This window comes from Phytophthora sojae (genome assembly GCF_000149755.1).
Source record: "Phytophthora sojae unplaced genomic scaffold PHYSOscaffold_7, whole genome shotgun sequence".
NCBI classification, from domain to species: Eukaryota; Oomycota; class Peronosporomycetes; order Peronosporales; family Peronosporaceae; genus Phytophthora; species Phytophthora sojae.
In genome coordinates this window covers 1,993,372-2,020,603 of record NW_009258121.1, presented here as the reverse complement: position 1 = coordinate 2,020,603, position 27,232 = coordinate 1,993,372, and the positions used below count along the sequence as shown (strand labels likewise).

Below are 27,232 nucleotides of genomic sequence, written 5' to 3'. Positions count from 1 at the left end.
CGCCACGCGCCCGCGTGAGGCTAGTGCCGTTGCAATGGTTTGCCCTGCCTTCAGACCATTTTTGAGGTAAACTTTTTATTAAAGTCTAACTCGGTAACATGTGTCATTGGTCGATGGGAACAGCATCGTGTAAGTAAGGATGAGGCAAGCAAACCACTCTCCGAACGTCTGTATAGTATACGTGTGCCGCAGCAGCGCTTAACACCAGCATAGGTAGTGGGTACTGGCATCAACCGCGTCCAGGTAGCTCTAGACTACAGCCGTAGCTGCGTGAAATGAATGGAAGCTCCATCGCACCGATATATTACCGGTGGAAACGTATCGATATGATTTGTGCGGAACTTATAAGCGGAGTCGAGGAGACCCTCCAAATCCTGTGATATGATTGGACGCTCTTATATGAGGTTGTCCACTACAAGCGGAGGAAGTCGGTATTAATAGCATGATCTCAAGCCTCTGGCTAAATATCTACTAGAGTAAGTTAGTTTACTGCGAGTAATCATCTGTGGCAGTAGCCTCCTGACGAATACTCCCCGCCACCGAACGACCATCATTCCCGCTACGTCAGGCGCATCTGGACCTGTGGCTGGCTCACTTTCCGTTTCACCCTGTGCCGCGCACTCCCTTAAAGATGCCGGAGACCGCCACGACGCTCGCAATTGTATCTTCGGCCTCCACCGTCGGCCTCGCGCTCTACGCGCTGAAGCTGCGCGTAGAGCTGGCGGCCTCCGCGGCCGGCAAGAAGACGGTCAAGACCGTGACAAAGACGACGGTGCGCAACGCCAGCGGCGACAAGCTCTGGACGGCCGAGGAGCTCATCGCCGAGCGCCGCAGCATCTTCCCGCCCGACTACGACAGCTCGCGCCAGGTGCCGCGCGCGGTGCTCGACAAGATGCTGGAGAGCGCCAACTGGGCGCCCACGCACGGCCGCACGGAGCCCTGGCGCTTCGTGGTGTTCGAGTCCCCCGAGAAGCGCCTGGAGCTCGGCGAGCTGCTCGCGGGCGTGTACAAGAGCAAGGTGCCGGCCGACAAGTTCCTCGAGACCAAGTACAAGAAGATGGTCTTCAACTGCACGGCCTCCTCGCACGTCATCGCCATCTGCATGAAGCGCCAGAAGAGCGGCAAGATCCCCGAGTGGGAGGAGATGTGCTCCGTGGCCTGCGCCGTGCAGAACATGCACCTCGTGGCCACCGCGCACAACGTCGGCGCCTACTGGAGCTCAGGCCCGCCGATCACCATGTCGCAGGAGATGAAGGACCACCTGAGCCTCGGCGAGGAGGACAAGTGTCTGGGTCTGTTCTACGTCGGCGTGCCCAAGGAGGGCGCCAAGATCGCCAAGGGCGCGCGCAAGCCCATTGCCGAGAAGGTCACGTGGTTGGCTTAGAAGGTGTAGAACGTGTCTTCATTTCCACATCTTGTACTGACTAGAGAGTGTGAACATCGATTCAAATTCATTCTCGCATGCTCTGATCGCGTTCGTGTCCAGTGGGTGGCGTGCGTACGTATCAAGCTTGGCTGCTCGACGGAGGCAATGCATTCGGAAAACTCACGGACAAAAAGTTTTGAAATGATGTGAATGAATTTGTGGTGGTGTTGCTGGACTGGACTTGACTTGAACCAGGACGAACGAAATGCAGCCTAAGTTACGAGCGCATGCGCTTCCTGGTCCTGCATGCGCCGGTACCATAGGACCATGTCACTGGAGCCGTGGTTGGAGCGGTGGTATCCGGTGCGTAAGTCACCGGGGCGGTTGTATACGACGGAGTCCAAGTCACTGGCTCCGATGTTGGTGCTGCTGTCGGAGCCAAAGTTGGGGCAGAAGTCGGTGCTGATGTAGGGGCGAAGGTCTCTCCAATTATCGGCATGCCCATTTCCTTCACAAAGTAGCCCTGGTTCCACAACAATGTGAAGCCATCCAGGAAGAACGATCCCGCGGAAGGCCCACCCCAGCAATAGCCGTCGCTCTCTCCAGGAGGCTTGATCCACATGAAGTAGTCCAGGTTAGCGTAGCCCGTGTTGGACGTCGGCGGCTTGCCGATGCCTGCAGTCGGGATGTTGCACCAGTCGGTCGTGGGCGAACCGTTGTAGTTTCTGGACGTGTCTACGATGCAGTGCATGTCATCGGAGCCCATAGCTCTCTGGAAGGTCGAGCAGTACCCCGCGCACTCTGCGTTGGAGCGATAATTGGACGTGTTGATGGTGACACCTTTGACGCGCCCAGCGCTGCCGAGCTGCTGCATCACAGTCGCAACCTTGGCGGCATTGGTGGTGTCGGCCAGCATCCAGTATCCGACGTCGAGGTACAGCTGAGCGTTGGCATTCGCGGACAATGCGTTGACTGCGATTTTGAGGTTTTCGAGGTAACCCGCCGGCCCACCGCATCCGTTGTCTTGCGATAGCAGGCCGACGGCATCGGGTTCCACGACATACAGCACCTTGCGATCGCCAACGGCGTCCGTTAGCTCTTTCAGGAACGATCGATACGCGGCTGAGCTCGTCACACTCCCCGATGTCGAGTAGCCACCTGAGCAATCCTTGTTGGGGATACCGTAGACCACGATACTGAGTCGAGACTCGTCGGGGCATTCGTTCAGCATGCGATACATCAAGTTGGCTCGATCTTGAGTCGAAATTCGGTCCGTGAACCACGAGGCAATGGCGTAGTTCTCCAGCGTACCCAGAGCTGTTGAGAGCTGCGGATAACTTGACTTGGCCAGACCATACGTGTACGGGACGACTGAGCACAGCTCTTCGGCAGCAGCTAAACCCATCGAAGACGACAAAGCGAGAGCAGCGCAGGACATGGCGGCAAGCACGAGACGCGAGCGTAGGATTTTGCTGAACATTGTGTTGCAGCTTCAACGCAGTTCCGGTTTGCTGGTTAAACGGTGTTGAGCTGTAGTTGGCAAATGGAACAATGGCTGAGGGAAGGCAATAACCACCGAGTTGCTTGGCCAGCATGAAGCCCGAAGCAGGAACCAAATATCCTGTTCGAGCTTCATTGCGAAAGCGTTGTCCGTTTCTTGGTGAAGCGAAGCGCTTGCTCCTTTCTGCTGTCGCTCGATTCCAAAGCCATGGGCCACATCGCAGCTTCTACTGTCTTACTCCGAAGCCCACGCGATCGAGTAGGGGCTTCTTGTTCTTTCGAGCGCCATTCGACTCAGGCAGAACAGACTGCAGTCACTTGGGATCTGCCAAAATACGCGATTGTGCACTCGATTCCCGGTGAGACGCGACGGATAGTCGATTTTTGCTGGGGATCTCCACACTCAAGGTGCCAGCGAAATGAAACGGAATATGGTCTGGGAAGATGATTGCACTGCTGGCAAGTTTCAGCGAACGAGCTCAACCACTGCGCCAAAGCCATATGGCCGTAACTTCAGTGGCGGGCCCGCTGAAGTTCACGGCGGTGTCGAGGATTCTGTAGCGACGAGCACTTCATCGGCCATTTTGTGCAGTGCGTTGAGTTGCTATCATACTAGTATGTAGTATTGCGAACTTATGCATTGAGTATGAGTTGTGATCTTTGATCTTCATGCAGTGAGTCACTTCAACTTCAGCATATGAGATCCTCAGATTCGAGGAAGATCGGTGTAGCCATCCACCCTTTACAGTGCGACATACTTACATACATAAGTATATATAAAAACATGTTGCACGCCATTTCTTGTGGGCGTATTAGATCACCTCAGTATGCGCTGCCTGCTAATGGCACTCGATTGCACAGCAACAAACACAACTGCTCATATCTGCCTTTGGGGTGGAGTGAAGCTGAAACTGCTTGTTGCTATTCTTGTTGCGATGCCCCCAAGACCTGCTACATCCATGAATGCAGCATCGAACCTCATCACTTGAGCGAGCACCATGGAGGAGCTTGTCGATGCGTCGCTGATACCCGACGAAAACGGAATCTTGGACTTGCAGGACAAGCACTGGGTGACGCTGGACGAGGTGGTGTGGACGTACGCGCACTCGTTGCTGGTGCTCAATGTGTCCCGGAATCAGCTCGTGCACATCTCCGAGGCGGTCGGCAACCTCGTGCTTCTCCGCGAACTCATACTGGCCAACAACAGGATCGCCTCCATCCCCGTGCAGATCGCTCGATGCGTAAATCTGCGCAAGCTTGATCTGCACCGCAACCGCCTCGAGGAGTTGCCCAACGAGCTGCAATACTGCGAGCGTCTAGAGGAGCTCGACGTGTCCTACAACGACCTCACTACAGTACCGCCAGAGCTGGGACGACTGCAACACCTGCGCGTGCTCAATGTGCGCCACAACAAGCTCACTCTGCTGCCTCACACTTTGTGCGACTGCCCGGTGCTGGAAGAAGTGTGTTGCGAGGGCAACGACGGACTGACGGACATCCCCGAGTCGCTGCGTAGCAACACGAAGCTGGTGCTGTGGATCTGCAGCACCGTGAAGCGGCATCGCGGCGAGGTGGCGGAGCTCGTCGAGATCAACAGCGAGCTGGAGCGCATGGCGCGTCTCGGCGACGAAGAGCGGTTGAAACTGCGCGAGGAGATCGCCGACCTGCAGCGCAAGAAGAAGGCGCTGGAAGACGAGCGTCCGCACAACTACCTGTTCGTCAAGAAGCACGTGGTGCGGGTCACGTCCGAGGTCTGCGCCGTCATGTAGCATGTAGCCATCTCCTCACACGTCGCAGCTTTCAAAATAGTCCACGTCAAGCCTGTTCCGCACCATCTGCCCCAAAATTAGATCTCCATACATTCTCCAAGTCAAACGCGATTGGCGGGAACATCAAATTCAAATTCGAATTCCAGCTCTAGCCAATCAGCGCGCATTAGGTCACACTTCCGATCCCCCCGATACACTGCCCGGTTTTGAAACAGGGAGAGGGCCACTCGAAATTCGCGCGCGCGGCAAGAGCGAAGCGCGAGCACCCGGACGGACGCCATGGAGCTGCAGCAGGACGCGCTGGACGAGGCCTTCCGCCGCCACAAGCAGTACTTCCAGACCTTCCTGGAGAGCGACGTGCGTGGGCTGCTATGCTCGCACCGATTTGTCCCTGCCAAATAAATAGTGCGACTAAAAACAAACTTGTGTCACAAACCTGTGCAGGCGGGCTATGGCAACTACTCGGAGAAGCTGCGCAGCATGATGCACCACAAGAGCACGCGGCTCGTCGTGGACCTGAACGACCTGCGCGAGTACGACGGCTCGTTCACGGACGCGGCCGTGGGCGCGCAGGACAACATCGTGAACCGCCTGCTGCGCAACCCGGCCGAGTTCGTGCCGCCCTTCGAGGAGGCCGTCAAGGAGCTCGTCTTCAACATGGACAGCATGTACGGCAGCAAGGAGGCGGAGAACACCAAGGACATGCAGTTCCACGTGGGCTTCGAGGGCGACTTCGGCCACCACAACGTCAACCCGAGGGGCCTCCTGGCCTCGTACCTCACACAGATGGTGTGCGTGCACGGCATCGTGACCAAGTGCTCGGCCGTGCGCCCCAAGGTCGTGCGCTCCGTGCACTACTGCAAGGAGACGAACGCTATTCTGTCCAGGGAGTACAGGGACAACACGTCTATCACAGGAGCACCCACGTCCAGCGTCTACCCGACCAAGGACGAGAACGGCAACTTGCTCGAGACCGAGTTTGGCCTCTCGCAGTACAAGGACTACCAGATGATCAGCATGCAGGAAACCCCCGAGACGGCGCCGCTGGGACAGTTGCCCAGGTCGTGTGAGGTTATTGTGGAGAACGACATTGTGGACAAGTGCAAGCCTGGTGACAGAATTCGGGTCGTGGGCATTTACCGCCCGCTTGGCAGCAACAGCACGGCCTCGTCGACTGCAGTTTTCAGGACGGTGCTGATCGCCAACAACGTGCAGCTGATGGGCAAGGAGGTGAACGGCATTGTGATGTCGTCGGACGACCTCGTGAACGTCCGAGAGTTCGCTAAGCGCCAGGACGCGTTCGACATGCTGTCTCGCTCCATCGCGCCGTCCATTTACGGCCACGCTGAGATCAAACAGGCACTTCTGCTGCAGCTGCTAGGTGGTGTGGAGAAGAACCTCGAGAACGGCACGCATCTTCGTGGTGATATCAACGTGAGTGGGGGTAGTGATGACAGGGCGAGGCTGCTGGTAAAGTGCTAACTCGAGTTTTCCTATGACGAACAGATCTTGATGGTGGGTGATCCTTCGACGGCCAAGTCTCAGCTGCTTCGCTTTGTCCGGACGATCGCGCCTCTGGCCGTCAACACCACGGGTCGGGGTTCGTCCGGTGTCGGTTTGACGGCTGCTGTAACCATCGACCCCGACACGAAGGAACGTCGTCTGGAGGCTGGTGCTATGGTGCTGGCTGACCGAGGCATCGTGTGCATTGATGAGTTCGACAAGATGAGGTACGCTTTGCTTACTTCAAGACATTCCCTGTCATGTGTACATGGCTGACTTGGCATTGGATTATAGTGAAGCGGATCGTGTGGCTATTCACGAAGTCATGGAGCAGCAAACTGTGACCATCGCCAAGGCTGGTATCCACGCCACTCTGAACGCGCGTTGCAGTGTGCTGGCTGCTGCTAACCCAGTCTACGGCCAGTACAACAAGAACAAAAAACCTCAGGAGAACATCGGTCTGCCGGACTCGCTTCTGTCGCGTTTTGACTTGCTGTTCGTTGTGCTCGACCGTCTGGACCGTGGTGCTGACCGCAACATCTCGGACCACGTGCTGCGCATGCACAGGTATACTCGTCCCGGCCAGGAGGGTGTTCCCCTTTCGTTCGAGGTGAGCTCCACAGATCACATGGCGCTGCTCAGCGACGCCAATGGTGAAAACTCGGGCGAAGCGAAGAAGTCCATTTTCCAGAAGTTCGACCCGCTGCTGCACGGCGGGTACCAGTCCTCGTCATACGAAGGCAGCGGCAACGGCATCCTCACGCTTGATTTCCTCAAGAAGTACATTTATTACGCGAAGACGCGCTACCAGCCCGTACTGACGGACGGCGCGATCGAGCTCATCTCGGAAGGTTACGCGGAGCTGCGCTCCCAGCAGAACGCACGGACACTGCCCGTGACGGCTCGTAGTTTGGAAACGCTGATTCGTCTCGCCTCAGCACACGCGAAGGCGCGTCTGAGCAAGACGGTCGAAGCAATCGACGCGGAGAAGGCCATGGCCCTCGTCAGTTTCGCCCTGTACCACGACGCGACCGAGACCCACTCAAGCGATGCACCGGTTTCAACGAGGCCAACGGAGACCCCGGAGATGCCGGAGATGGGCAGCGAGAAGGCTATGGAGGAGATGGCGATCGAGGCTCCTGTCACACCGACGAAGCCTGCTGCGGCCGAGAAGTCCAGGAAACGAGACCGCACATCTTGGAGGTGCGTTAACGCCATTGATATTGTTACCATGCTGGACTGTGTGCTGATGCCGTTGTATTTTGTATCTATGTTACAGTTCTGCTACGCTGGCGGACGACGTCCTCGCTGTGTTGGCCGAGATGGGCAGCGACGCCAACATGGACGAGGAGAACGACAGCCTCAAGCTGACGGACATCCTGTCGCGGCTGAACGTCGGTCGCTCCAGAGCGGAAGCTGTGCCGCTCGCTGATTTAGAAAAGGTCTTGGTGGAGCTGGAGGAGCAGAACAAGGTCATGTACATCCAGGACGGCGGCGACCCGATGGTCATGCTCATTTAGGCGTCCGGCGTAGGTAAGAAAAAATAGGTTTTATATTTTGTTTCTGGGAAGAAAAAAAAGACAGCAAAGAAAACTTGTGCAGTTGTGTACATTACGGCGTCTTGTGCTTCTTCATCGAACGTCATTCCTCCTTGTCGTCTTTGTTGGTCTTCTCGTCGTTTCCGTACTGGATGAGAGTCACGTCCACGTAGTCGTCCATGCTGGAAAAGGCGGCGAAATGGCTCCACGGGTTGGCGTCCGAGCGGTCATTGACCTTGGCACCTGCGTCCTGTTGTGCGGCCGCTGAATTGGTCTTTGACTCGGTCTTCGTGACGGGCTGCAGCGGCCTGGACACCTTCGTCGAGAGCAGGCGACGTGCGGGCCTTGACAACATGACTGAAATGCGAATGTGAGTTCACGCATACAAAGTATAGTCCAGGACTATTTATTAGTCCAAGAGAGGTTGAAGAGCTAACATGTACTAAGTATCTTGAACGCCGGCCTCGAGTGACCCAACTTTTGCCGATGCGGTTCGCCCAGCAGTTCAATGATTATAGGATGGCGCGAAACTTGACTTGGCTCAAGAATCTAAAAGCGAGATCAGAGGCTCTGGCGTGAATCGACAGCCTCCTCAACAACAAAAGATAGGTCTCCCATTTGTGAGGCTGTTCCGTCAGAGCACCACGCTTACGCGTGTCCAGGCTGTTCAGGGACGCCCACAAAGCCCTGCTAGCCACTCGAAGAACGAGAGCATCCATTTGCGGTGGTCCCGCTTCAATTGCTCCTCGTTCTGCGGGCACAATTAGCGCAATCACAGCTTTGCCGTGGTGCGCCTTCCTGGTGAACACCCAGCGTAGCATGGCTCGATCATAACCTTCTCGACGTGACATCCGTCGCCACTTTTTGCAAAAGTGCACTTCAACAGCTTCCGCCAATGGATTGCAGTTTTGTGTCAATGAAAATATTGTAAAGCAGGCGGCGCGTCACGCCGGTGACGTCGCCTACTAGAAACGGCGTAATGGGTGATGAGTGTCGAACCTGACCCTATCAAAATCTACATTATATACATTATACAAGGTAAGTGTAAGTCTAATAATTAGAGACCGTCACTCAGGCAATATAATTTGCTACAAGTATCCGATAAAGAAAGGTTTTGTTGGCGACTCCGATTTTGCTTGCTCAACCTGGCACCGGAACGGGCTCATTTGCTTCTCTCCAAGATGCTCGCGAGTACGCTCCGCCGCTCCGGCGCGTCCGCGCTGCGCCACGCGCAGCGCAGCAACTTGCCCAGCCGCCGCGTGCTGTGCTCTGCACCCAAGGAGCGCACTGTAAGCGCCGCCATCCCGCTCTCCGTGGGCGTCGCCACTGGTCAGTTAGCACCACTTTTGCCTCTCTCTAAACATTCTCCAACCGTTTGCTTGTCTGTTGCAACTGCATCAATGCAACATGCAAATGCTCTACAACTGTATTCTCTATAGGTGGCCTCGCGGGCGTTGTCTCGGCACTCACGGGCGTCGGCGGAGGCATCATCCTCATTCCGGTAAGACCCCCTCCCCCATTCACACACTCACTTGCAGCTTCCTTTTTATCTAACACATTACCATCTCTCTCCGATGCTCTCCAACTGTAGGCGATGGCCAAGTTCACCACCCTGACGCAGCAGGCCATCAACGGCACGTCTTTGGGAGCGGTGGCCATCGCTGCGACCGTCGGGGCCTGGAACTACCTCGAGTCGGGCGCCTGCAACGTGCCGCTGGCGCTCACCACCACAATTCCGGCCATCGTCGCCACCAAGTACGGCGTGCGCACTGCGCACCGCCTCACGAGCAAGAAGCTGTCGCTGGTCGTGGGCTCCGCCATGCTGATGTGCTCGCCGCTCATCTTCCTCAAGAACAGTCCGTACATGCCCAAGTGGAGCGACGGCCAGGACCCGCTGGACCTGCAGTTCTTCGTGCCGCAGCAGAAGGACCTGGAGAAGGCTCGGAACTCGGTGCCGGAGGGCGAAGCTCACCCGTCCGTGGCTGCCACGTCCGCTGCAGTCTCGGCCGAGTACATGGAGAGGGTGAAGGCCGACTGGCAGGGCTTCGCATTGGTCAACGCCAAGTACGTGTTCGCTGGTGCTGCAGCGGGCTTCATCTCGGGACTCTGCGGACTGGGAGGAGGCATCCTCATCACGTCCTACTTGACGGCAGCGAGCGACATGCCCCAGGCCACGATCATTGGTACGTCGCTGCTGTCCGTCGTGCCCACGGCGGCGTCGTCGACGGTGTTCAATCTGCGGGCCAAGTCGATCCACTTGCCCACTGCCGCTCGCATCGGCGGCTCGCTCGCTGCTGGTGTGTACGTGACCTCCAAGTATATTACGCAGGACGTGCCTGAGGACGTGCTGCGCGGCGTTCTGGGCACGACGCTCGGTGCCGCGGCCATCGTCATGATGCGCCGTGCCATTTAGACTCGTACTCCGTAGACGTGTAAAGAATGAAAGAAGCACTGCATTTCCACACATACCCGACCGCGGCTCTCTCGCCTCTTGTCTCTCTTCTCTAATCGCACAGTTGTTACTTGTTCTTCTTCTTCTCGTATACGGGCTCGTGCGTCTTCGGATCCATGCCGTAGATGTCCACGTAGTCCACAGTTGGGATGCCCCAGCTCGTCGTCATCTGCACGAACACGCGCCGCAGCACCATGCCCTTCTTGCCGTTAATGGTCGTCAGCGCTAACACGTTCCCGTGCTTGTCCAGACAAAGCACGCAGTCGCGATCACGCAGTGACGCGATGCTCGCCAGGTGCTCGCCCGGCACATCCGACGGCTTGGACGTCACACCATACGCTGTGTTCCGCTCAATCATGTTGAGGTCCTCGCGCGGGTTGCCCTCCTTCTCGTACATGATCCAGTACACCTTGATCGGAGTCGTCGCGTCCAGCGACTTGCCGTCCGACGACTTGCACCCCGCATACACCACCGTATTCGAGTTCTACAACATCACCACGACGACAAGCACCGATCAATACCCGGCACCTTCCACACCAGCAAATAGAACCGCCCCCTCACATTGCTTCGCTGGATAATAAACGCCACATTCGGCTCCTCCTTGGCCACCATCTTCAAGTTCTTGTCCATTGGCAGAATGGCCTTGGACTCAGCCGCCTCTGCACCCGCCACATCCGCAGCACTGCACCAAAGCAATAACAATCACCGTCAGCCTTCTCCTCTTCAGTGACAAAGAACCATCAAGTTTCTCCTCCTTACCTCTCGGTAGCAGCAGCAGCGGCAGCCTTCTTCTTCTTCTGTTGCTTCTTCTTGGCCCTAGGCGACAGCACTGCCTCCTTCTCCTTGGCAGCTCCATTGCTGTTGCTGGCAGCGACTGGAGCAGCTGCTGCAGCCTGGGGCTTCTCCTCTACAGCCCCGGGGGAGCTGACGTCTGCCGCCTTGCTCTTCTTGCTCTTGGCCGACTGCTTCTTGTTCTTGAGCGCGTCGCTCTTGCTGCGCTGGATGATCTTCTGCTTCTCGCGGATGAGCGCGTCCACGCCCTGCAGCTCCTTCTCGATGGCCTTGCGCCGCGCCTCCAGCTCCTTGACCTCGTCCTCCAGCAACGCCGTCAGGTCCTGCTGCTCGCGCTTGAGCGCCGCCTCCAGCGCCTTGATCTTGCTCTCGCGCTCGTCCAGCTCGCTCTGCAGCGCGCTCACCACGAACTGCGCCTGCTCCGTCGTCTCATTGCCCCAGAGCCAGCTCATGGTAGGTACTTTAGCTCAAATGGCCGACGAAGATGGAGAGCTACAGATACGCAGCTGCACTCGCTCGTGACGTGGCGAAGGCCGATTGCTACACCACCGCTTGAAAGAGTCAGAAGATGGAAAAACGTCACTGAAGCGGGGGGAACTGTAGCCATTTTGTTGCGAAATGGCTAACAGATACTTTTTCCGTCGTTGAAGTCTTCAACTGTCACGAATACGATCGATAACTGTTCTCTTTTGCTGGAGTGAAGAAGAAGGAGAAGAAGAATGGGTTTTCTTCTGCGCGAGTTGTGACTCGGCTGGCGCCGGATGTGGAGGGTCTGGGTCATGTGGCGCGGCTGCTGCATGCGTTTCTGTTCCCGGACATCTCGCTGGTCGAAGCGGTGAAGCACAACAGCTTGCGTCTGTTTCTCATGACCCTGCACTCAGTTGACAACAGCAATGAGTTGATTCACCACCAGAAGCTGCAACAATATCGATACGCGATGCAACTAGTGCCGACGGAGATGACGGTGCAGGAAGACGCACTCACGGCGCTCAAGTTGCTGTACGAGCGGTATCCCGACGCAGCCAGCTATCAGACTACATGCACTTGCATAGATGGCGTGATCCAGATGGGCTACTTGCCTGCACTTCAGTGGTTGTTCGCTAGCGTGCCGTCTGCAGCTTTTCGCGATGCGCATTGGAGCAGATGGAGGATATTTTCTCTCGCCTCGACAAAGGGCTGGGACGACATCGTTCACCGGTTGGTGGCGGAAGATCCTGAGTGCGTGTATGATGTAGCCGACGCAGCAGTAGCGGGTCACATTGACCTGCTCAAGTGGCTCTTAGAGAACGCGAAGTGCAGTGCGTACTCTGTTGGGGTTGCAGTGGCTGCTGTCGCTTTCAAAGGTGACCTGGAAACTGCGCAACTTTTGCACGGACTGTGCTCAGCTCCGTACAAAGTTTCCGTGCCCAAGGTGGCGCTGGGAGGTCATTTAGCGGTTCTTCAGTGGATTTACGAGATCGGAATTGGCGAGCATTGGGAGTTCAGTCCATCGCAAGCTGCATCCGGCGGCCACCTCGAAGTATTAAAGTGGCTGCACGCTAAAAAAATTGGAGACTTTGACACCCGCACGATGGACTTGGCAGCTCAGAATGGACACCTGGAAGTTGTAAAGTGATTGCACACAAACCGATTGGAAGGATGTACGACAACGGCGATGGATGGAGGTGCAGCGGGCGGTCACCTCGAGGTCGTGAAGTGGTTGAATGGCAATCGACGTGAAGGATGTACGCAGTCTGCTATGGACTCGGCGGCTTCGAATGGCCATCTGCATGTACTGGCATTTTTGCATGCCAATCGTGGAGAAGGTTTCACTGACAAGGCCATGGAGGACGCCGTGAAGCACAATCACCTGAAAGTCGCGCAGTGGCTTCATACGCACGGTGAAAAAATCTCGCGGGGATCTATCGACGCAGCTGCTGTAGCTGGATATCTCGAAATGGTGACTTGGCTTCACTCCAGCGGCATTGATCAATGCTCAGCACGGGCAATGGTCGACGCTGCAGCTTAAAACCACCTCAAAGTCGTGAAGTTCCTGCACAGAACTGATCATGGGTGCACCGACAGAGCCATGTACGAAGCAGCACGGAACAATCACTTGAAAGTGCTGAAGTGGCTACACTTGATGCTGGGGATGGCGTGCTCGGACGAAGCGGTGAATGCAGCAGCGAGTTGGGGTCATATCGAAATGGCGAGTTGGCTGCTGTCTCGTCGCTCTAAAGAATGCCCCGATAAAGCATTTGAGATGGCGGCCTCGCAGGGACACTTACGAGTGATGAAAGTCTTGGCTTCTTCCCCGAAACTTTCCAAGGCCTGGTCTGAGAAAGCGCTGAAAGCGGCCTGGACAGGAGGTATCTACAACTTAGATGTCCTGAAGTGGTTGTGGCCCCGCGTGCGTCAACACTTGTTGTATCCAGGGTGCGAGCTTGATGCTGCCAAAGGTGGCGACTTGCGAGCCTCGGAGTTTATCCGTACGAGAACGGATCACTGTCCCAACGACTCGATTTATGCGCTAGCACAGAACAGAGGACACATGGAGGTGAAAATGTGGTACGAGCATCATTTTGGCAATCCCTACAAGCGCAATTGGAGCGCTAGCAATGGGAACTAATGCCGTGGGGTAAGTCAGAGCCTGTGCGCAAGGAAAGCTAACCAAAACATTTAGTTCATGTGACTGTTGTTGCTATGCTTACTCTGCTTTATCATCGCAGTTTGCGACTCTCGAACTTGCGGAACCGTGACACGGCGCGATCGTCGCTAGCCTGGTTCTTTCCGACTGTGCAAACAAACAGCATTCACGAGTATTAGATTCAACCCGATCAACTCTCCGTTCCAACGCGACACCACGTACCAGTACGGAATCCCCGCTCGCGCTGTTCATCTACAGCCCCAACAACATCCACATCACACCTCGTTAGCCATTCCCTCCTTCTCCACACAAATCAAAACAATCCACTCTTACCTTTGTTCAGGCTCTTCATCTCCGCCACATAGTCCGTCTTGTGTCGATTGAAGTCCGCACTAAAGTTGGTCGGCAGCGCCGAGTTGGCCAGTCCCCCCACTGCATCCCTCTTCACGCCTCCTGCTTTGCTCTGCTCCAGGGCCGTCCTGGTCGCCCTCTCCGTGCGTTCAGCATAGGACGCCGGCAGCTCCACCTCTGCAATGCCGGCGTTGCCCATGAGCATCCCTCCCTCGGCCGTATCGTCGTACCCTGCGCTGCTGCTACTGGGGACGTCCGGCTTCAAGTTGTCCGGCAGCTCGAACAGCTTGTCCTCCGCGGTCCGGAGCGCCGCTGCAGCGTCGGAAGCTCCGTCCCCATTGGCTGAAACCTGCTGTGTCTTCCTCTTCTTCTGCAGCCGCTCCTCGATGAACTGGTTCATGAGCTCCTCGTGCTGGTCCTTGTCCGTGGTGGCGCTCTGGCCCGTGAACTGTCCGTCCAGCAGGGTCAGCAGCTTCTGATTGGTGGAGCCGCCGTCCTTCTTGGGGTCGTGCAGGCCGTACTGCGCACTGTTGTCGGGCGCCTTGCTGGGCGTCTCCTGGGCCTTCCGCGACTTCTGGGCCGCCAGCTCTTCCTTCAGCAGCTGGTCGCGCAGGCGCTGGTCCTTGCGCAGCTCCTGGATGGAGCGCTGGATCTGCTCCACGTCCGCGGCGTCGCCTGCGCCATCGGGGGCGTCCTCTGCGTCCTCCTGCGGCCGCCGAGCGCGCTTCCTGCCGGCGTTGGCGCGCCTGCTCTTCTTGAAGCTCACCTCCATCCGTCTGTCACTTATGCGGCGCGCGGCGTTATAATAGGTCGGGGAGGATTGTGATTGGCGAGATTTGAATTGACTAATGAGACAATCGTACCGATATTATGGTACAGCCGCGTGACAGACTGACTGTCGAGCACACTTCTTATTAACTTACCGCATTTCGCATGTAGAGCGCTACAGCGGTTTAAGAGATACACCTTTTTTAGACCAATCATAGATGCGAGAGAAAAGTCCGTGGGATCGCATGTAGAGAGATACACCCCTAATTTGGGTATTTTGCGCATTTTTGCATGCACATTGAGCCACCAGTTCCAAGTGCGCGAAGGCAGAGGGGAAGAGCTCGCCAACGTCGCGCTGCCCCCTCCCCGCGCACTTGGAGGCATACGCCTCGTCGGAGTGATAGTTAGTAGCCACGCCTTGTGTGGGCCCAGTTGAGGCGCGCTTGAGTGCGGGATATGGGGAGCACGAGGTTGAACCACAACGCGCAAGCTCGAGAGAGCGCACAACACGGCTGCTGTAGCGATGGTAGTAGAAGTAGCAACGCTGTAGATAATTGGTTAAGTGGTGTGGTTCCTGTGCAACATAGTTGTAGATGGCGCCTAGACTTGTTGCTAGCTTAAGCGCCATCCTAGAGGAGATCGCTCCGCGCCATCCGCATGACCAACCATCTTGCCAATTTTGTGTACGAAATGATCGCGTGACCCAGTTTTTGGATTTTACATTGTTTTTAGGCTCGAGTGCAGTAATTAACCTAAGCCTATGACATGGGGTGTGTTTCTCTACATGCCAAATGCGGTACATGTACACTGCGAGTGCTGGGCGTTTGCATTTGGATCGGCGCCTGCGAGGGAGGACGTTCCAACAGCGACTTTGCCGGTCCCGTGCGACGAAGCAGCCGCGCTCTATGGTTGTGCACGCGCGACGCGATGGGACAATCGAGTTTTTGCCGCTTGTTTTTTTTTCAGCCACCTCCGATCCGAATGGAGCGCGAATGCAAACACGCGAAGCGGAGCTCGCTCGCGGTCGCGCCGCGAGTCGCGGGTTGCCGGAAGCCGCAGTAATAACAGTCTGGTGCTCGCTAGGTAATTGAGCTGCTGCCGTTAGCAGAGACGTCTCTGCCATGTATATCGGAGCCCAGCCGCTCGGCTGTTTCGGGCCACAGGCCACTGGACGACGAGCCCTTTGTTTTTGAGCGTCTCAGTAAGATCCGATGGTGGATTGTCGGCTGCTGCCGACGCCTTTTTTCAGTCGATTCTCCCGCCGAGCGGCATGGAAGGCAACTGGTTCTAGGGCAGCGGCCTGGGCTGGAGGAAGCGGCCGGCGCCCTCAGCCTGGAGACACCCCGTTCACCGCCTGGGGGCAACCCGCTGGCCGCTCGTCCACAGTCGCACTGCTTGGCAAGCGGTCTCACCAGTCAGCCCTCAGCTTTCGGCCACCCCTAAAAAAGCACCGCTAACGAGCCAGCGGCTCGCTCTTGTCGCTTGCATGAAATATCCCACTGTGTGACCGGCAGGGCCCGCCCGCGGTTGTACGGGTGAAAGTGCGGTGGCTGCATCCATTTTGGCAGGTACATGTTGTTAAACAGATGTCAATAAACCTCGCAGTGTCCATTCATCGCATCTATTCTCACAGGAACAGCATCTGTTGCAGACCGCACTTTTTCGCGTACTCGGCCTCGTTCCCAAGTGTTCAGTTCGTGTGTAACCATAAACCTGATCGAACGAGCGAGCAGCTCCGCGCTCCTCCCCACCAAGGCGCAGCCCTGCATTGCACTGCACTGCGCTGCGCGGGCACTGCATCACTTTAGCCACAGAGACGACGATGGCGCCGAGGAGAGATCCGACCACGCCGTCCACCGCCGCCCCGCGCGCGGTACTGCAGTCCAGCGGCTGGCAGGACGACCACCGCTACAGCTACGACGGCTACGACCCGGAGGTGCCCGTCATGGACCCGCAGGGCGAGGAGCTGCTGCCGCGCCCCAGCCTGCTGGCCTTCCGGCCCTCGCGCATGCTGCGCGTCTCGACGCAGCAGCACCAGAACGCCATCTACAAGCAGCAGCTGCTGCGCGCCATCGGCCGCCCCAGCGATGACAGCAGCGGCCGCCCCACGGGCACGTCCGACATGAGCGACGACGACTGGTACGAGCGCAGCGAGGCCGGCAGCTCCGACGCCGGCAGCACGTACGTGCCCTCGCCGGCGCGCAACCGCGACGCGCGCGCGGTCTCGACCGTGGACGAGGACGAGGAGAAGGAGAACTACGTCAACAACAGCAACCGCCTAAACCGCGCCGAGTCGCTGCTGGCCGTCATGGCCATGCCCGCGTCGGGCCCCATCCCGCTGCTCGAGCGCATGGACAGCGAGGACGACGACAACGACATCGACACGATCATCTGCGACCCGACGCGTCTGCCGCGCACGCTCATCGTGGACGAGGACGGCTTCACGCTCTCGCGCGAGAGCGTCATGGTGCGCGCCGCCAACGTGCCGCGCGGCGGCGTCATCAAGTCCGGGCTGCTCTTTAAGCAGGGCTTCGGCCTGCGCTCGGGCGGCTGGAAGGTGCGCTTCGTGGTGCTCACGAGCACCAAGATGACCTTCTTCCGCGAGGAGCACGGCCGCAAGCGCGGCGAGATCGACCTGGCCAAGTGCAGCGGCAAGAGCATCGAGATTATGCCGCGCGACTCGGTGTTCGACGGCTCGTCGGCCACGATGTGGCGCTTCGCCATTCGCGGCAAGAAGGGCCGCGTGCTGCTCAGCGCGTACACGGAGAGCGAGATGAAGGAGTGGCTCCGGTGTCTGCACGTGGCGCTGGCGGCGCAGGGCTCCGGCTTTGGCCGGTTCACGGATTTCGTCGTGCCCAGCGGCACCTTTTTGGCCGAGAGGAGTGGCGGCCTGTTGCGGTCGTCGGGCCTCCAGTAAGGCAAAGCATTGGGAAGACGAGTGTTAGAAGCATGAGTGAGGGGAGGAAGGGGGAACGAGGCAAGTGAGTGAGTGAATTGAGGCTGCCAGGCTCGAAATGGGGCCTGGCAGACTCACGCGCAGGCGAGGCGAAGGAACCCGCGACCTGCTCGTGTGCGACCGGTTTGAGTGTTAAGACGCCGCCATTGTAATTTATGTTGAGACCTCCGACGTCGCACTTCCGACTGCCTGCTTGCCAGCTACTCGTTGAACGATCGATCGATCAATCTATCCCCGAATTCTATGAAACCTAATTGAAACTTGAAAAGAGCTTGGGCTTGACGGCCGATTGTTGGTGATCTTGAACTTACATGATGTATTTGGCTGGCAGGAAGGCGAGGAAGACCAGCGCCATGAGCAGCAGCAGCAAGTCCGAGTGGTTCGCAAGCATCGACATCGTGTAAGACTGAGTCGGTGTGCGGGTCTTGGCCACGAGAGCGGGGCTAGGCGTCGTCGGTTGTTGCTGTGGACGTGCGCGAAGTCCAACCTTCAAGCGTTGGAACGCGAGTCTCTTGCGGGTAAGACTGGCCTGGAGCTTGAGAGCTTCGAAGACGCGGAACTTCAGTGCCAGGCTTGGGGCACTCGAACGTCGACGCTGGGACTGCAAGTGCCTGTGCAGAGCTCGAAGAACTTGGCGACAGATCGCGCGATCTCGCATCGACATTGAAGGCCGAGCATCCACATCGCTCGATTCGTCTTCTCCGTCGTCGCTCATGTACTCGGCACGGTGGAGGACTTCGGAGAGCTGCGAGCCCTGATCGGCCCGGGTATCATCTTCATCGTCATCGCTGCAGTCGTCACTATCAGCGGAAGCATCCAAGGACTCCTGCACGGTCGAAGCGTAGTCGAAGTTTGCTGCGCCGCAGTGCTTGCACATTTTATCACTGTGCGACTCGGTTTGCTTGGAGGAAGTCGTGTCTTCAGCGTAGTCGAAGGGGACCGGGCGATCGTCTTCGAGCTCGCAGATCTCATTAGCGCAAGCGAGCAAGAATTCCTTGCAGTGGTGGAGTGAGCCCGTTGAGCGTCCACTGCTTCGCGACCGAACCGACTGCTTTCGAGGGCTTGGCGGCGGCACCGGAGTCTCGTATTCGTCCCAGTTCGAGTTTGACGTTGAGCCGGAGTTGTAGACAAAAGATGGCGGCATTGAGCCGACACCTTGAAGCTCACGCAGAGCTTGCACGCATGCGCGCTGCACTTTTGGTTCGGCCAAGGGGAGTGCAGCAGCGGCTTGAAGCACCTCGTGAGCCCCAGCGAGAGCGTCCACGTCTTGGTCGAGCAATCGAAGCACGGCCTGAAGCACGGAGGCGCGGAGCTTGGCTTTAAGCGGGCCATGGAGCTGCGATCCCGACAGGCAGTCGAGGTCTTCGTCGGATGCAGTGGCGCCAACTGAAGAAGTCTCGGATGCGAACGCCGACGCGTTCCGAAGGTGTTTCTTGATCGGTGTCTTGGGGAACATGGTGGACGAATGCTTCAGGGGTGACGACGGTGGCAAGAGTGCGTTGATGCGAGACTTTCGAGGCGACTGAAGCTGGGGCTGCCCCGCGCGCTGCATCTGGAGATGCGACACCGGCCGAATCATGGCTGCGGTGGTGCTTGGTTACTTGGTTGCTTGAGTTGAACGCTGCGACTTGGATTGTGGTGAGAAGCAAGTAGCGTTGATACACTTCAGTCCCGTGTATTGCCTCGATGAAATCCCGTTAAAGTTTCGAAGTGGTCCTCTGTGACTAGGAACCATCGCGATCTGGTTACGGTATCGCTTCAAGATGCAAATATAAGGACTCGGGGTGAGATCCTGGATCAGGCCAAGATGGCGAAGGCTCTTTATTTAGTTGAGACGTCTTCGACTTCCTCGCTTGCAAGCTCTGAGCTCGGTGCTTAGAGCGTTACTACAGTAGTGTGGTGGTCTGTCTATCCTAGTCTGTTGTTGGGCGCTTAGTAGCCTTGGTAGCAGAGCATTCGTCATGGCTCCACCGCGGTCGAATGTACACGATGGAAATGGTGTCGTGGAAGACGTGGAGGCATTCGTACGGCATCCTCCGATGGGGTTATCAACACTGGACCTACTCGCTCGCACGTCGCTCGATGGAGTCACTGCATGGCAAGACCAAGCCGTCCCGACGAAGGTTCGACGAGAGATGCATCAACTTGCCAAGTCTGAGATGGCGGAGTCACTGCGAACACAACATGTATGGATCAATGTAAAGCTACAACACACCCTAGTCAATCATTGGGGCTAACGATTCTTTTGACTATCAAACTACAGGCGGACAGGCCGCGCGTGCATGATATGAACACGCTCGGACTTCCGAAGGACCCGCCGCCGCTCGGTGCAACGAAGAGACCCAATTTCGTTCATGGCACGCCAGTACAGCGACGATTAATTGCAGGGAAGCTCATTCGCACCACCGACCTGGAGGAGTGCATGCTCAACTCTTCCGCTTCAGCCCCCGAACTCTCGCGCGCGATTGCTCGACAGATCAAAGCACTGAAAGACCACCCAGAGAATGAACAGGACGCTTTGGATCTGGCCATGAACTCTGCTGTGAAAGCTTCAAGCAGGGTACAACAGAAACCACATCAACCCGTACCAAAGCGCGAAGTGGACCCGGCCGAGCAGGAGCGTAGAGCTCTACGACAACAGGAAAACCAACTGCAGACGAAACTTCTCCACGTCACGCAGAAACTAACTCGGAAGTACGCGAAGCAACTCAATCCTCGAGCTAAAGGGCCGGCAACTACCTGCAAGATCCACTCTCTAGCTCAGAAGTGGGAAGAGCAGCACCAAGACCCTGAAGATTCAACCTCCGCGTCGGCTGCAGTTGATAACGAACGGTACAATCTGTACGCCGCTGGTCGATTTTCGACGCAGACAGAGGTCGACTATTATGCTCGAAAGATTGAGCCCCGCGAACCGGCCACAGATAAACACCGGCGCCATACCATGCACACCAAGTACGGCAACGCTCTAGCGAAGAACAAATGTAGTCTTCGAGGACCGTTCTGAGCGAAATAGTACTGCATACAAGTATTTACCTAAGCTCATAAAATTCATCGCGATTGCAGTGGAGCTCATTGGTAGTAGGTTCCTATGCGTGTGGTTCCAAGTAGCTGCTTGACCCGCTCATCTTCAGCCGAGTACTTGGCTACCGAGGGGGCGTATTCCATGCGCTCCTGGAATCTCGGTGATAGCATTCGCGCGATGTTCATCGCCTCAAGTGACGAGTCCTGCTGATTCACCAGCGCCTCCAGTTCCGCTTCAGCTGCACGACGCTGTTTCTCTCGTCGTTCACGAAGTCTCTGGACCGCCTGAGCCGGAGCAGCTTCACCTGCGAGCTGGCTCCGAGCTTGACGCTGTTGCTCAGCGGCCAACGCTTGCCGTTGCGCTTGAATCCCCTTCTCCTTCGTAAGAGCCACTCGCTGCTCGCACAGACGACTCTACCAGCAACACACGAAGCATTTAGCTGCGAATTCATGCTGAGAACTACTGGAGGACACGTACGAATTCCGCCATTTCTTCGGGTGTGCGTCGCTGCTGGTACGGGTACGAGCTGTCGCGACTAATCGCTCGAATACTGCTCGATCCCAGCTGACTGCTAGCTGCAACAACTGCAGTAGCGTTCGCTGTAGACGAGGGAGAGCTCCGACGCGGGCGGTTGAACACCTCCGGGTAGCCCGTGCGGATCGCCAGCAGTTGCATCCGCTCCTGCATCAGCTCTCCGCGTCTCTGCATCGCCTCTCCATGCCTTTCACCTAATAAAGAGTGCATGAGTGGAGTGAATAATTGTAACACGGAGTAGATCAACCAAGGGGACTCACTCAGATGTGCCATTCGTCTACTGAGCGATGCAACTTCAACGTCAACAAGCCACGCGGGACTCGTCCAGACGACGAAAACTTCAGTTTGTTCCCTATAGAGCGAGAGGAGAGAGAGATGAAGGATGGAGACCCGTACGACGCCGAGTTTGCGTACGCTCCTGACACGCAAAAAGCACGACGTAGCGATTGACTGTGAGTTCGCAATGGCAAAGCAAAGTCCGCCCTTCACATCTCCAGATTTAGCGAGCCAGAACAGAAAATACTCGAGACTGAAACTGGTACGGTACACTACTTTTACACAACTGAGCCGTTACAAATTGGCAGTTGAGCTCTTCATCGCCATCACCAAGCCGCGGGCAGAAGCCGCGACTTCACGCCGCCCCAGCGCAATTGAAGACACCACAGCACACAGCACCGTAGCTCTCAGCTCAGCGCAGTCCCACGTCCGTTAGGCTCGGAGCTCCAAGTCCGGCGCTTGTTGGCGTTTCCCCACTCACTCACTCACTCCTCCATCGGGCGTTTGACTAAGACTAAGACTCGAAGGAGTCCAGGATGGCCTGCACGAGTCCCAACCAGTGGGCGCTGGCGTCGCCCACGGCGAGCAGCAGCAGTCGCAGCAGCCGCGCGCATCTTGCTAGTGGCGACCGGCAGGACGAGGCCGGCGACGTCGACCTGCACGATGACGCGGACCGAGGCGACGCGCTGCTGGGCCACGTGCGACAGTTGATCGTCGACTTGCTGGTGGACGAGGGCGGCCGCAGCTCCAGCTTCAGGCTCAGCGAGGCGGCAGCGCCCCACGACGCTCTCGCTCTTGAGCAGGCTGCAGGTCGTGGAGACGCCAAGCGCCGCAGCAATAACCCAGAGGCGGAAGAGGACGCCTCCATCGCTGTTGCGACCGCGAGGGAGCGGCTGATGGAGGAGAAGCTGGCGCGCGTGCTGCTGGAGCTCGCGGCGGAGCAGGATAACCTTCGATTGGCGGCGAACGCGGGCAACGCGCTGCTGGAGGAGCTGAGCACTGCGCGCGAGGAGATTGACGCTCTGCACGATGAACTTGAAGCTGCTCAACTTGACCGCGATCGCGCCGTGAGAGACGCGCAGCGACTACATGAACAGAATGCAGCGTTGGAGACAGAGCTGCAGCGCTACGACGCGCCGTACAGCTCCTGGGACTCTACGGGACAGCAGAACGCACTTAGTCATTTACAGCAGCGACAACAACAACAGCGGCGACCGTCAATTACCTCGCGCTCTGGAAGCTTCAGCAGAACGGACTCGTGCGAACGGTGCGCGTCTCGCGAGGTCGAGCTGACGCAGCTTGAACAGCGCGCGGATGAGCTGCGACGTCGTTGCTTGGAGCTGGAGCTGGTGCGCGAGCGAGAACAACAGCGGCAGCGAGAGCTTTGCGAGGAGATCACGCAGCTGCAGCAGCGCAACAACGACCACCACCTCGAGACTGCACGCGCACAGCAGGACCTGGAATTCGTGACCTCGCAGCTTGAGCAGCAAACGCAAGAGGTCGAGCGCGTTCAAGCAGTGCGAGATACGCTGCGCCGAACCGCCCGTCGTTTGGAAGCGGAGAACGAAGATCTCCAGGCGCGGCTGGCAGCGCGTGATGAACTTGTCGCGAAGCTGGAAAGCAGCAAGGCGCGCGCGGCGACACAGCTACAAGTTGCAGAGAACCGAACGGCGAGTGCCCAGGCCGAGACGCTGCGAGTCACCGAGACTCTGGAGCAGTTGCAGAAGCAACTGGAGAACGCACTTCGTCGTCAGCAGGAGCACAGTGAACGAGGCGGCAACTCTGCGCGGGACAGCAGCGAAGTTCATGCGGAGCCTCGCGAGAAAGAAAGTGATGACATGGAGCTGTTACTGGAGGACGCCACGCGCGAAGTTGCCGCCTTGCGCCTGGAGAACAGGATTCTACGTCGCCAAACCTCAGCGGAGGCGAGCTCTGAAGGCAGCCGGGGGCGAAGCAGGAGGCGCAGGACGATGTGTACCGGGAGTTCCGCCATGACTGCTGCCGATGTGTTGGCGCTCGATAACCGTGGACCTTACACGGCAAGCGCCAGTAGCAAAAGCGACAGCGGGAGTGACATCGAGTCAACTACCACAACACCATCGTCTCGACTGCCGCCATTGGAGATTGAGAGCATCGACAGACCTGGTTCAACGGGAAAATCAGCGGAAGTTTTGTCGGCGGGCGGGAAGAAGCATCGGAATATGGCGCTGGAGCTGAGTTGGGTCGATCAAGCAGCTACACCGGCTGATGATGCAAGTCTTGAGAATAAACCGATGACGCTAGCTGGACTGTCGAGGAGTGAACTTGGGCCGGTTGAAGAGAAATCAGTCGATGATGATCGCCAACGGGGAGTGGACTCCCTACCAGTAGCCACGGAGCCATCAGTCGTCAAGCGCTCGGCGCTTTCACGTCTCAGCCATGTTAATGAACACTGCGCGATTGGCGGATCCACCGAGATGAACAGTCCAGACGTGCGCTTGCATGGAATGGAAGGGGAGCGATCAGCTCGGCGCGTTGCCGAACATCCGCGGACTCGGGAGCTTCCCATCGATGAACTGAAGAAAGAAGCGGTCGAGCCGCCGCCGCAGTCGCCATTGTACCTGGGTCTGTCTTTCATCGCGTGCGCCACTGCAGCCACCGCCGCTGGATTGCTTGCCCGGCGGTAATAGATGATAAAATATCAACGTTCTCGTGTGTTTTGCAGACTCGAGTGGCTGATTATTGCAGTCGTTATTGCGGTTGTTGCTGGGAATACGCATCTCACTGGCGTCGCCTCTTGTTGCCATTGCCACGGCCTGCATTCGAACGACCATTAACGCTCGGACGGCCATTTCCTCTTCCACCGCGAGGAGGGACACTGTGACGCGTATTCACGCTCCCGCTTCGGCTGCGAATGCCGCTGGTCGCAGGGGGACGTCGGCCACCAGGGTTCACTCTTGGGTGCCCATCGCGAGGGCTTGGCGTTCGCGCCACCATTTGAACCCTTCGGCCAGGAGCAGGACGTACAACAGGCTGTCGTCGATCATCACCGCGGCCGCCCACAGCTCGCCTCTTTACCACTTGCTTTCTCACTGGCAATGGTCGCTCATACTCAGCACCGCCTTCATCTGCGTAGGCATAGTCGTCGTACTCTTCATAGTCGTCAGCATACTCGTCCTGACGCCTAGTGGGAGGCTGCCGACGCACAGCGACTGGCCATCTAGGAACTCGAGGCGGAGGCGCCTCATAAGCCATTCGTTCATCGTAGTCGTGGCCGTATCCGTCCTCGTCATATTCATCCTCAATGTACTCGCGTGGGCGAGAGCTGACAGGCCGTCGACGTGCTGGTGGACGTGGACGCTCTTCGTACTCGACCTCTTCGAGGTCGTCATCATATCTGTACATATCTTCATCCTCGTCATAGTGATAGTCGGGTTGGGGGCGACGGGTTGGTTGACGACGTGCAGTCTGCCGTCTGACCGGTAGTCGAGGAGATTCTTCATACGCTTCATCATAATAGCCCTCCTCCTCCTCCTCGACATCATCTTCATAATATGGCTCTTCCTCCTCGATGTAAGCATCTTCATGAGCCCCGGTATCATAATTGTCAGCCTCCTCCTCCTCCTCTTCTTCTTCACGATGTGAACGCTTCCGTTTCCGAGGAGGAGCAGCGCGCTTGGACGAGATGGCGTCCCCTGCAATAAGCTGCAGCACCAAGCGCTGCGCGCGGAGCACGCAGCTCATGTCACCAGTGAAGACACAAACTCGGTTCTCGTCGTCGTGTGGAGCTAAGAGATGTGTGTGAGCGCCAGCCTTTTCAGAAATCTCATGGATCAGCTTCCCGCGCTGGTCCAGCATAAACCCACAAATCCTGGAGGGGAGAAGAACCTTAATGGTGACTTTGTCGCCCTTGCGACCGGTTGAAGAGGGGTTCAACGCCCTCGGACACTTTGGAGAGGCCAGATAGTCCCGAAGTTTGGCCGTGACGACACGCCGTGCGTGTTCGGTCTGCTTGGGGGTGCCTTGCATATGGAGGATGCGGTTGATGCTACCTAGAGGCAGATCCTCCGCGGAAGGAATTTGTAGGCGCGCGCCTGTGCGCTCAGTGATGTGCTTGACTGTAGAGCCCTGGGGGCCGATGAGGAATCCTGCGGCGTAGTACGGGATGGCGAAATACTGTCCAAGTCGTCCATTGGCGACGGTCGCCGACACCTCAGGACGCCCACCAGCTTTGCTTTTAATCTCCTCCACAGCTGCAGCGATTGAGTCCACAGATCCAGTCAGAACCACGCGACGCTCTGTGGTCCCGGGAACGACGTCCTCGTCGACATGGATCGTGGCACCCGTATCGCGACGGATTGCTGCGAGAATGCTTCCCTGTCGCCCCATCATCTTCCCTACGTCTTCGCGCTGGACCATCCAGTGGAACGGACTTGCAATCTCCAGCTCAGGCTTCTTCCCAGACGACACAGCTACGCTCACGGCTTTCGTGATGGATGTGGCGGGTAGTGCTACCGGTGGAGTCTCGTCCGTGAGGTCGATATAGTTTGGGTCGCGCTTGTCCGCTCGATACGCGCGGATGTACGCAATGATCAGCCGCTGGGCCAAGCTGATGCACTTGGCTTTCCCGTAGATGCGGAGCAGTCGATCGTCCTTGAACGGCGAGGCCTCCGGTTCGCGGATGGACAGTGTGCAGTCCGCCTGCTGGCCGATGTTCTGGATCGGCTGGCCACGGCGCTCCAGCAACGCAGCGGTGGCATTAGATGGGATCAGAATGTGCAGCATGTGCTGGAAGTCTCCATGCAGCTCCGAGTCTTCGTACTCGTCAGGTGTGAGTTGTGCTAGGCTCCTCAGCGTCGTCGTAGTGTTAGTAGGGGACGCATTGGTCCGCTGGGGATGCTTTTGCTGGGCTCGAGGAGGAAGCTCGCGCTTCACAGTCTGCTTCTCCTCGCGTGATTCAAGTTGAGTGTGGTGCGTGGCATTTCTCGGCTGTTCGAGAGCCCTAAGCTGTTGCAGCCTCGGGACGTTGCCTCTGCTGCCTCCCGTCAAGTCGGCAATGCGAGGCTTGGGTGTCGAGCTGAGGACAGCGACCCGCGACTGCATAGGCTCATCAGCAGCCTCAGACTTGACCACGGACTGCGTATCAGCCTCTTGCATCATTGTGACATCTCCCGACGCCTCTGAGTCCGTGATGGAGTGTGAGTTCCCCACCGATCCAGCCAATGCAGTTGCACCGTTCGGCCTTAGATTGTCTGGATTGGCCATGGTATTAGCTCCGTTCCTCTGTCCTGCAGCTGGAAGACCTCGATCTTCGTTGGGGACTCGACTGTGGACGCTACTGGGAGAAGGAGAGGGGTCATGACTGTGGCTGCACGTGCACTTGGGCGCCTGCTGGTCCTGGGGCTGCGCGTGGCTGCTGGGGGAGTGCAGCGGCTCGGATTTGATGGGCGGAGGTCTGTCGTCCAGTGCTTCCGCTTGGCCGCCGTTGAGCTCCAGCTGCAGGCCGCGGTTCACGCGCGCACGATCCAGTAGTGCCAGCAACTTGGCCTTGCGGTCGACTTCGTCGCCGTCCCCACTGGAGGGCGCGGCGGCTTGCTGCATGGAGAGGATGAGAACACCAGGTAGTCTGCCCGCCCGAGGAGAGGAGGTGGAGAGCAATTGAGAGATAGCTATTTGGAGGGCGTTATTTAAAGACAGAGGGCGTTGTTTGTGTCTGTTTGTGACTTAACATATGTCAAGTTGGCTCCAACGTGATGCATTCTAGGGCGACGACTTCAAAATGCCTTTTTGAAAGAAGCTT

The 27,232-nt window shown here is 57.5% G+C and overlaps 15 protein-coding genes across 15 annotated transcripts; 8 read left to right on the top strand and 7 right to left on the bottom strand.

Moving 5' to 3' along the window:
• Positions 1-631: 631 nt before the first annotated feature.
• Positions 632-1,384, top strand: PHYSODRAFT_517413 (hypothetical protein; the record flags this gene model as incomplete). The annotated part of the gene is made up of 1 exon (XM_009534136.1): positions 632-1,384. The coding sequence occupies one exon, from the start codon at positions 632-634 to the stop codon at positions 1,382-1,384; it is 753 nt and encodes a 250-aa protein (XP_009532431.1).
• Positions 1,385-1,643: 259 nt separating this feature from the next.
• PHYSODRAFT_303882 (putative glycosyl hydrolase family 6 protein) lies at positions 1,644-2,846 on the bottom strand (the record flags this gene model as incomplete). Its single annotated transcript, XM_009534135.1, has 1 exon — positions 1,644-2,846. The coding sequence occupies one exon, from the start codon at positions 2,844-2,846 to the stop codon at positions 1,644-1,646; it is 1,203 nt and encodes a 400-aa protein (XP_009532430.1).
• Positions 2,847-3,864: 1,018 nt separating this feature from the next.
• On the top strand, positions 3,865-4,635 carry PHYSODRAFT_517324 (hypothetical protein; the record flags this gene model as incomplete). The annotated part of the gene is made up of 1 exon (XM_009534134.1): positions 3,865-4,635. One exon carries the CDS (start codon positions 3,865-3,867, stop codon positions 4,633-4,635), a length of 771 nt encoding a protein of 256 aa, XP_009532429.1.
• Positions 4,636-4,914: 279 nt separating this feature from the next.
• PHYSODRAFT_347330 (hypothetical protein) lies at positions 4,915-7,658 on the top strand (the record flags this gene model as incomplete). The annotated part of the gene is made up of 5 exons (XM_009534133.1): positions 4,915-4,992; positions 5,080-6,069; positions 6,142-6,365; positions 6,433-7,341; positions 7,418-7,658. 5 exons carry the CDS (start codon positions 4,915-4,917, stop codon positions 7,656-7,658), a joined length of 2,442 nt encoding a protein of 813 aa, XP_009532428.1.
• Positions 7,659-7,779: 121 nt separating this feature from the next.
• PHYSODRAFT_336561 (hypothetical protein) lies at positions 7,780-8,497 on the bottom strand (the record flags this gene model as incomplete). The annotated part of the gene is made up of 2 exons (XM_009534132.1): positions 7,780-8,033; positions 8,329-8,497. The coding sequence occupies 2 exons, from the start codon at positions 8,495-8,497 to the stop codon at positions 7,780-7,782; spliced, it is 423 nt and encodes a 140-aa protein (XP_009532427.1).
• A 360-nt stretch (positions 8,498-8,857) lies between these two features.
• On the top strand, positions 8,858-10,139 carry PHYSODRAFT_563014 (hypothetical protein; the record flags this gene model as incomplete). Its single annotated transcript, XM_009534131.1, has 3 exons — positions 8,858-9,005; positions 9,116-9,177; positions 9,268-10,139. 3 exons carry the CDS (start codon positions 8,858-8,860, stop codon positions 10,087-10,089), a joined length of 1,032 nt encoding a protein of 343 aa, XP_009532426.1. The 3' UTR covers positions 10,090-10,139.
• Positions 10,140-10,195: 56 nt separating this feature from the next.
• On the bottom strand, positions 10,196-11,372 carry PHYSODRAFT_317357 (hypothetical protein; the record flags this gene model as incomplete). Its single annotated transcript, XM_009534130.1, has 4 exons — positions 10,196-10,612; positions 10,690-10,785; positions 10,888-10,944; positions 11,067-11,372. The coding sequence occupies 4 exons, from the start codon at positions 11,370-11,372 to the stop codon at positions 10,196-10,198; spliced, it is 876 nt and encodes a 291-aa protein (XP_009532425.1).
• Positions 11,373-11,623: 251 nt separating this feature from the next.
• PHYSODRAFT_517605 (hypothetical protein) lies at positions 11,624-13,528 on the top strand (the record flags this gene model as incomplete). Its single annotated transcript, XM_009534129.1, has 4 exons — positions 11,624-12,229; positions 12,617-12,838; positions 12,950-13,326; positions 13,396-13,528. Coding segments are annotated over 4 exons (1,338 nt in total), but the record flags the coding sequence as incomplete, so codon positions are not given.
• Positions 13,529-13,619: 91 nt separating this feature from the next.
• On the bottom strand, positions 13,620-14,669 carry PHYSODRAFT_317356 (hypothetical protein; the record flags this gene model as incomplete). The annotated part of the gene is made up of 3 exons (XM_009534128.1): positions 13,620-13,693; positions 13,769-13,798; positions 13,880-14,669. 3 exons carry the CDS (start codon positions 14,667-14,669, stop codon positions 13,620-13,622), a joined length of 894 nt encoding a protein of 297 aa, XP_009532423.1.
• Positions 14,670-16,487: 1,818 nt separating this feature from the next.
• On the top strand, positions 16,488-17,910 carry PHYSODRAFT_347328 (hypothetical protein; the record flags this gene model as incomplete). The annotated part of the gene is made up of 1 exon (XM_009534127.1): positions 16,488-17,910. The coding sequence occupies one exon, from the start codon at positions 16,488-16,490 to the stop codon at positions 17,580-17,582; it is 1,095 nt and encodes a 364-aa protein (XP_009532422.1). The 3' UTR covers positions 17,583-17,910.
• An 18-nt stretch (positions 17,911-17,928) lies between these two features.
• PHYSODRAFT_517610 (hypothetical protein) lies at positions 17,929-18,285 on the bottom strand (the record flags this gene model as incomplete). The annotated part of the gene is made up of 1 exon (XM_009534126.1): positions 17,929-18,285. One exon carries the CDS (start codon positions 18,283-18,285, stop codon positions 17,929-17,931), a length of 357 nt encoding a protein of 118 aa, XP_009532421.1.
• Positions 18,286-19,660: 1,375 nt separating this feature from the next.
• On the top strand, positions 19,661-20,625 carry PHYSODRAFT_518149 (hypothetical protein; the record flags this gene model as incomplete). The annotated part of the gene is made up of 2 exons (XM_009534125.1): positions 19,661-19,807; positions 19,885-20,625. 2 exons carry the CDS (start codon positions 19,661-19,663, stop codon positions 20,623-20,625), a joined length of 888 nt encoding a protein of 295 aa, XP_009532420.1.
• A 65-nt stretch (positions 20,626-20,690) lies between these two features.
• Positions 20,691-21,450, bottom strand: PHYSODRAFT_250380 (hypothetical protein; the record flags this gene model as incomplete). The annotated part of the gene is made up of 3 exons (XM_009534124.1): positions 20,691-21,056; positions 21,121-21,371; positions 21,438-21,450. The coding sequence occupies 3 exons, from the start codon at positions 21,448-21,450 to the stop codon at positions 20,691-20,693; spliced, it is 630 nt and encodes a 209-aa protein (XP_009532419.1).
• A 252-nt stretch (positions 21,451-21,702) lies between these two features.
• Positions 21,703-24,119, top strand: PHYSODRAFT_563007 (hypothetical protein; the record flags this gene model as incomplete). The annotated part of the gene is made up of 4 exons (XM_009534123.1): positions 21,703-22,178; positions 22,362-23,202; positions 23,281-23,709; positions 23,821-24,119. The coding sequence occupies exons 1-4, from the start codon at positions 21,990-21,992 to the stop codon at positions 24,117-24,119; spliced, it is 1,758 nt and encodes a 585-aa protein (XP_009532418.1). The 5' UTR covers positions 21,703-21,989.
• Positions 24,120-25,125: 1,006 nt separating this feature from the next.
• PHYSODRAFT_465617 (hypothetical protein) lies at positions 25,126-26,217 on the bottom strand (the record flags this gene model as incomplete). The annotated part of the gene is made up of 1 exon (XM_009534122.1): positions 25,126-26,217. A coding segment is annotated over one exon (1,092 nt), but the record flags the coding sequence as incomplete, so codon positions are not given.
• Between the last annotated feature and the right edge of the window lie 1,015 nt (positions 26,218-27,232).